The 8,248-nt window shown below is 37.4% G+C and overlaps 1 protein-coding gene across 1 annotated transcript; it reads left to right on the top strand.

Moving 5' to 3' along the window:
• Nucleotides 1-5,838: 5,838 nt before the first annotated feature.
• On the top strand, nt 5,839-7,794 carry LOC117334845 (forkhead box C1-A-like). The gene has a single exon (XM_033894670.1). The coding sequence runs from the start codon at nt 5,875-5,877 to the stop codon at nt 6,676-6,678; it is 804 nt and encodes a 267-aa protein (XP_033750561.1). The 5' UTR covers nt 5,839-5,874; the 3' UTR covers nt 6,679-7,794.
• Nucleotides 7,795-8,248: the final 454 nt, after the last annotated feature.

Raw genomic sequence — 8,248 nt, 5'->3', positions numbered from 1 at the left:
TATAAATAACAAATATTTATGCTATTGTATAATAAAAACTTAGCAATACCCATATAAATACGAACTTAAAGTGCAGTGTTGACAGTATAGTATGTGTGTGATTTGGTCACTCGAGACACAGGGACTCGGTTAAAAAAATGAGCACAAGGTTAACGTGACGACAGTTCAGTGAAATATCAAAACATTAAAACAAACAGTGTTTATATACTCTCTAAAGCCTTGAAAAAAATCGATTTTGTAAGGTTTTATAATTTGAATGAATGTTGGATTTTTAGTCTTGCGATTATTTATAGATCTATATCATATGTTACTCAAAATTTAACGCCGAACCCCTGCGACCGTATGTGATACAGTCTAACGGTCGAAATATTAAGAGCTCAAGAAAAAGTGTAACAACGTGGATTTTAGTCGCAGGTTAGCTGATGATGTACATGGTGTTCTTGAAATATTGGACTCATTGTCGCACTGGCGTTTTGGGATGTAAATTCTGATAATAGTAAGTAAAGAAACATTGATTTGAAAATTGGCGGTATTCGACGGTCGGAAACTTGTGTCCTCCATGTTTAGATTGATAATCATTATGAGTCAAATTAAAATTACGACAATAATGTGTCCCTGTGCTCGATATAGCATACTGCTGCTACCAGTCTGTTTTGTGTTGTTAAATAGTGTTAAAATTGAGGTTTATTTTCTGTGTGTGTTTGTGATGTCAATCTAGGTTTTGTGATGTAAACTAATAATATTGATCATGTATTATGTGCTTCAGGATCCTGTGTGATGAGTCCTGATTTGACCTCTACCCCTGACCCGGATGTATATAATCCACGTTGGTGACACATTTTGACAGCTATCTCCAGAAAATGCCCAACATGCTGGGTTGAAACTTTTATATTTTGCTTCTCAGATGTTGGTCTTGGCCAGGTGAGATGGAAAGTTGCATATGAGATTTTGGGAATTTATTATGAATTTTAATGTTACAATGAAACATATAGCGAAGCTAATTGTTGTCTTAGTCCACCTTATACATCGGATGTGACGTCAGTTTGTATATATCGTCAATATATAAATATGTATATAGAGTGGACTTCTTCTCTTCCCTTAATGTTATGATAGTCGTTTAAACCAAACAGGCTTTCCATTTTTAGACGGTTAATTTAAAGAATCCCGCATATTAACCTCGAAGGAGAATAACCTTCAGAACAGCTACATATCTTCGATCCAAGATTCATCTAGGAGATATTCCCACGATGTAATTTGATGAAGATAGTTTTGTTTTTGTTGTATGAAGCACAGGGATGCTAATTTGTACATGTAACAGTCTTTGTATTTTGGGGTCTATCCCAGTGTGTTGAGAATATTTGACACATTTTATGTGTCTGGAGTTTTATTTGGCAAGAATAACATCCCTCAATGTATTTTCCTGAATGTTAATGTATCTCTCTAAAACTTCTACAAATATCCTATCAACACAAGGGCGAGTCTTCGACTGAAACGAATTCTCGGGCCCTGTATTACACAGTTTTATCCTGTTAAACGGTCAGTAACACATGCATATGATACCGATCTGTGTACAAGCAATACAGAGTGCCGATCATGCTGATAAATTTTTAAGCTAATCTCAGCATAGCTTTAGATATTTCAACGCCTTCATTGATTAGATTTCACGAAGAACGTGAAATAAAATTAAATATTAATCATGGTTTTTAAAATACAATTTAGATTTAAATCAGTTTGTTTCTATGGAAATTTGTTAAGGTTACTAGCTTGTTTCGATCTGAACCCGTGTTAATTACAAAAGAAAGGCTGTCAAATTAACTATTCTCGAAAAAATGATTATGATATATCTTGTTAAACTTGGATCTAATTGTGTGTTAAAACACTGGTGATTATCGTGAATTTTAAACAAAGAATCGATACCGAAATGAGAACGATTAACGTAATTATGTGTTTGGCAACCATTTGAACTGATTAATTAATCAGCTGTGTTCGGTCCTGGTTATACTACCCCTACATTGAATTCTTCCAGCGCCGTAAGACATCATTTACAATCTCCACAGTGACGAGAGACACATACCTTACATTATAGATGAAATAGAAACAAAAAATAGCACAGCATCAACACACAGGGACAAAATACAGCACAACGTCAATACATCGAAAAAAAAACCCAGCACATCGTCAACACAAAGGGACAAAATATAACACAACGTCAACGCATACGGACAAATTATAGCACAGAGTCAACGCATACGGACAAATTATAGCACAGAGTAAACGCATACGGACAAATTATAGCACAGAGTCAACGTATACGGACAAATTATAGCACAGAGTCAACGTATACGGACAAATTATAGCACAGAGTCAACGGATACGGACAAATTATAGCACAGAGTCAACGTATACGGACAAATTATAGCACAGAGTCAACGTATACGGACAAATTATAGCACAGAGTCAACGGATACGGACAAATTATAGCACAGAGTCAACGTATACTGACAAATTATAGCACAGAGTCAACGTATACGGACAAATTATAGCACAGTCAACGTATACGGACAAATTATAGCACAGAGTCAACGTATACGGACAAATTATAGCACAGAGTCAACGCATACGGACAAATTATAGCACAGAGTCAACGCATACGGACAAATTATAGCACAGAGTCAACGTATACGGACAAATTATAGCACAGAGTCAACGTATACGGACAAATTATAGCACAGAGTCAACGCATACGGACAAATTATAGCACAGAGTCAGCGTATACGGACAAATTATAGCACAGAGTCAACGTATACGGACAAATTATAGCACAGAGTCAACGCATACGGACAAATTATAGCACAGAGTCAACGTATAGGGACAAAACGAGCATAGTGTCAACATCAAGAAACAAAAGTTAACACGATGTCAACACACATAAGCAAATTACAGCATATAGTCAACACACAAGGACAAAATGTAACAAAGCGTCAACACACAAGGACAAAATGCAACAAAGCGTCAACACACAAGGACAAAATACAACAAAGCGTCAACACACAAGGACAAAATGTAACAAAGCGTCAACACACAAGGACAAAAAAGAGTTAACACACGGGGCCAAAATACTGCATAGCGTCAGCACACAGGGACATAATTCAGCATAGGGTCAACACACGGGGTCAAAATACTGTATAGCGTCAACACACGGGGACAAATTACAGCATAATGTCAATACAAAGGGACAGAATGCTGCATAGCTTCAACACACAGGGACAAAATTCAGCACAGCGTAAACACAAAGGGACAAAATACAGCATAGCGTCAACACACAGGGACAAAATTCAGCATAACTTCAATACCACGGGGACAAAATACAGCACAGCGTAAAGAAAAAGGGACAAAATACAGCATAGCGTCAATACCACGGGGACAAACTACTGCATAGGATCACCACACAGGGACAAAATACTGCATAGCTTCAACACACAGGGACAAAATATAGCATTACGTCAATACCACGGAGACAAAATATAACACAGCGTAAACACGCAAGGGCAGAATGTAAGCGAGTGGCATCACTCAAGACAAAATGTAACCCAGTTTCAACTCGCAGGCACAAAAAAGAACCCAGCGTCAATAAAAAACGGACAAAATGTAACCTACATATGTAGCGTCAACACACAGGGACAAAATGTAACCCAGCGTAAACACACAGGGACAAAATGTAACCCAGCGTCAACACACAGGGACAAAATGTAACCCAGCGTAAACACAAAAAGGGTGTACAGCATCAGCAACAGGATATAAAGCCTTTCACAAACAAATATCGATGATTATTACACAAGCAATTTAAGAATCACATGTTTTATCTTTTCCCATGTACTGGTGCAAAGTGAATTTACCGTCGTACGTTTGTAGTTCACGCTTTTCCATGCATCACCTCCCCATCGTAAGTCACAGCGTCTCTATACGACTGTTAGATTTATCTGGATTTCGGTTCTACTCAAGGTCGGAAATCTTACCAAGTTTTCTACGTAGCCTGTCATCATCGAGGTTGCTTTCAACAAGAGTATATTATGATCTACCTCACCGCTGTGCGGTAATATTAACTTTTTATTAAGAGTGATTGTTTCGTACTTTAAATTGAACGTCAAGCGTTTAAAAGTGCAGTATTTTGAAATTGGCCTGATGACGAGATATTGAAAACTTTGTCACCGTTTCAAGTTCCATTTTCATTAATAAAGAGAGAGGAAACGTTTCACATGACTAATAGTCTGTTTTAATGTAAGACGTTCTCTTTCTCACCTATAATCTCATTCGAATTAAGCTTCTGGAGAAACCCGATCGATCTCTGCACCGCAGTCTGCAGTGTGCTAACGGAACTACATCAGTTAAAGTCACGTGTTCATGTGACATGCACAGAATGATCGAATCCAGTATAAGGAAACTTGTTTGGTACAATCCCGTTTCGGGATATCGTGCTTTAGGTTTTTTCTCGGCTCTGGTCAGTTGAAACATACTCGCTATGCAGCAACCATCATGTGAAGATATAAAAGAAATCCTGTATCATTTAAACAGATGATGATATCATCGGGTTTACTCAGAATCTTAACCCATCACTTATATACGTCGTATGTGTTAGTTTGTAGATGAAGTATGATAAAAAAAAGTCACTTATGATTAAGTAGGACCGACCTCCGCACGGGCAGTATGCAATCATTCTTAATTAAACCGGTCACCTAGGTTTCCCGACATTGATCAATCCCTTATATATCTAGTATTTTGTTTATCGGTATACAGTACCTTGCACTGAGACATGTTCTCAAATCCGGATTTATAGTAATATTCCTGTTATTTTCTTTGTGATGTCCTCTCATCGGGACTCCACTGTAAAGGAAACTTTTATATCCGGGGAACATGTAATTAGATATCCGGAATATCGAGTCTTCATTGTAAAGGAAACCCCTATATCCGGTGTACATATCATTAGATATCCGGGATATCGAGTCTCCACTGTAAAGGAAATCATATCCGGTGTACATGTCATTAGATATCCGGAATATCGAGTCTCCACTGTAAAGAAACTTTTATATCCGGTGTACATGCCATTAGATATCCGGAATATCGAGTCTCCACTGTAAAGGAAACTCTTATATCCGGTGTACATATCATTAGATATCCGGGATATCGAATCTCCACTGTAAAGGAAATCATATCCGGTGAAAATGTCATTAGATATCCGGAATATCGAGTCTTCACTGTAAAGGAAACTGTTATATATCCGGTGTACATGTCATTAGATATCCGGAATATCGAGTCTCCACTGTAAAGGAAACTCATATCTTGTGTAATTAGATAACAAGAATATCGAGGCTCAACTGTAATGTAAAATTTTTCATCTGGTGTACATGTAATTATATATCCGGTCTAGCGAGGTTCTACTGCATAGAGTATTCGATCTCTCTCAAACTGTGGTCTCGCAATGCACTCTGGGATATATTTGACAGCTTATAACGACATTCCACTCTAATATAAAAAAAACCCGTATGGTTGTTGATGACACGTTCGTGGTAAAACATTCTATGCAATATTTATACTTGACAGTTCCCCTGAGTGAAATATCCAGTTTTCACTTTTTAGCATATTAATATTAAAAGTTTCATAGCAATTGTTCATACCTTTATCATGCTTCGCCAAAGCGATATACACCTATTACAGAAGTCGCGGTATACCCAACCTTTGGGGTTCACAGTTTGTAGTTAGTGTATTTTTCGCGCGACAAACAAACGAAACGAAAAATATAATATAACTCTTGTCCATGATATTCATTATAGTCACCCGACATCTAACGGGACTGATATGTTCTTGTAGAGGCTAATCATGAATCACGACCGAGCTCCAAAAAGAACCCTCGAAGTTAATTTCGAAACAGAGTTACCTTGCAAACTTGCCAAATGTAAGACATCGCAAGATACTGACGAAATTGCAAAAGAAAATTGTTCCATTCGGAAGCCTAATTTATCTTACATAGCGATGATTTCAATGGCCATTCAAAGTGTACCCTCAAAACAGATGTTACTTTCGGAAATATATGAATGGATTTCAAAGAACTATCCGTATTATAAAATGGAGGATAAGAGTTGGAGAAACAGTATTCGTCACAATCTCTCCCTAAACGAGTGTTTTATAAAGTCGGGACGGAGTGAAAGTGGAAAGGGAAGTTACTGGTCAATCCATCCAGCTAACATAGAAGACTTTGGAAATGGCGACTTCCGCCGACGTCAGGCAAGGCGGCGCGTGCGAAAATGTGATGACGAGCTGCGGATGCTGTGTAAACCGTGTTATGCATCCGGGGATTCTGTGCTGACGTCACAACCTTCACATTCACAGGTCAAGCTTTACTCTGGGTACGTACCTATGAGCAGAACGTATGTGAGCACGGGATATCTGACATCCATATTTGGGACTGCTCCGATCCGTACCAAGGACGAACAAAACCGAAACGCACAACAGACAGATAGGTTTGTATTACCTAATGAGGTCATCCCTCCAACTCTTCAAACATTTCCCGGAAGTCTAACCGGTTCCCCCGGTGGTGGGGAAAATGATACCCCTTCTGTGAGTGTCAACGTGAATGTAAATCTAGACGGATTTCAACAACAATTTCGAAAGGTACAGCTATAATTAAAAACGGAATTGGACAGGAACTATCTACATATTTATGTACATTAATTTGTTATACTTATATATGTATATATATATATATATATATACAAATATAGATGAACTGCTGACTTGTTTGTGCAGTATATTACCGAAGATCTACGTCCAAATAATGGTTATTTTCGTTGCGCGGTCTTAGATTAGATCTAAATCTGTGGTTGTTTTAAGTGACTGAATTACGAACCTTTTGTTAATTAATTCCTGTTAATTGATAACGGAGCTGTTAATGCTATATACATGTGCAGGTTTTTTTATGCTAAAATAAGATATTTAACAATAAATGTTATTTTTATACAATGTTGAAGACGCAAGTCTGTTAATGATGCTGGATTTATAACAAAACATGTTTTTGCATTAAACTTATTTATCCTATAATGTACATCTGTTATAACGTGTAATAACTATGATACAAAAAATGTAATTAATTTCGTGGTATGTAATACAGACCTGTGGTATTTGACAATACAAAGGCGGTTTAGCAATTTGTTGTATGGCCATTCGAGTTATTCCCCTTCCATCAACCATACTGTACCATGATAGAGAGAAGTTCTCAAATCGTCTAAAATAATAACGTTGTTTTTCAGTCACATAAAGTATCGTAATGATATCCTGTTCAGATATGCTGTTTGGTTCTAAAAAGGTCTGTGCGATATTGAACAAAAATGGTTAACAGAAACAGGAAGACCTCATACAATGAGAGCAGAAAAAATCTGGGGAGTCCATTATCCTGTCAAAAGAATGGTTTTCTTTTTCCATCGAGCCGGTCGCATCGTGTTTCTGAAATAACGTTACCATGTAAAAGAACTTAATTATGTGTAATCCGGCTAGTTATAAAAACCCAAATTGACAATTGGATAATGGATGAGGAAATTGATTCAGTATAGGACTTTTATAGATACAAGCTTCCCCACCCAGAAGCATAGTCATGTCTGAGTTTAAGTGCCTTCAATTTCCTTAATCTACAGGACGATCTTAATTGCGAAGCCCCGTTAAGTTAGGAAATGTTTTCCGTTGCAATTTAAAATCAATATAAATCTGTCGGCGTGAGCGTATGTGACGATATCGTCTCACAGAGGTGCTATCCCTAATCAACAGTCCTGTATCCCTAATTGATCAACTTAGGCACGCGCGAGAGATAGTGAGTGCTGGTTTTGCTGACTACGACTTGCCTCTTTATACGTATCGAGCAGACTACAGAAAAACAGAAGTGTTATCATAACTTCAGACAACAAATCATGATAATTTTTTCAATGGGATTAGCTCCCTTTGAACACACTTTGTAAAACAAAGCGATGTGAATGATTTCAGTGTTTACAAACAAAACAACAACTATCATATAAACCGCCGTTTCTTTTGTAAAATTCTGCGAAGAAGTTTATCATTGCAAAACGTTTTACAGAAATTAAAGGAAAACACATTTCAGAATAAAATTTTAATTTTCGACGTCATTTCGACATAATTTGCATTGCAGATAGTCGGGTAGCACATTGGTAACACATATGCGGCCGAGGTTCTATTCCACCCGGAACCA

The sequence above is a fragment of the Pecten maximus genome, chromosome 9 (genome assembly GCF_902652985.1).
Source record: "Pecten maximus chromosome 9, xPecMax1.1, whole genome shotgun sequence".
NCBI lineage: Eukaryota > Metazoa > Mollusca > Bivalvia > Pectinida > Pectinidae > Pecten > Pecten maximus.
The sequence above is the reverse complement of the archived record's forward strand: the minus strand, read 5'-3'. Positions and strand labels throughout refer to the sequence as shown.

Excerpts from the sequence above, each read along its gene's own strand:
- LOC117334845 (XM_033894670.1), top strand. The coding sequence starts at position 5,875 with ATGAATCACGACCGAGCTCCAAAAAGAACCCTCGAAGTTAATTTCGAA.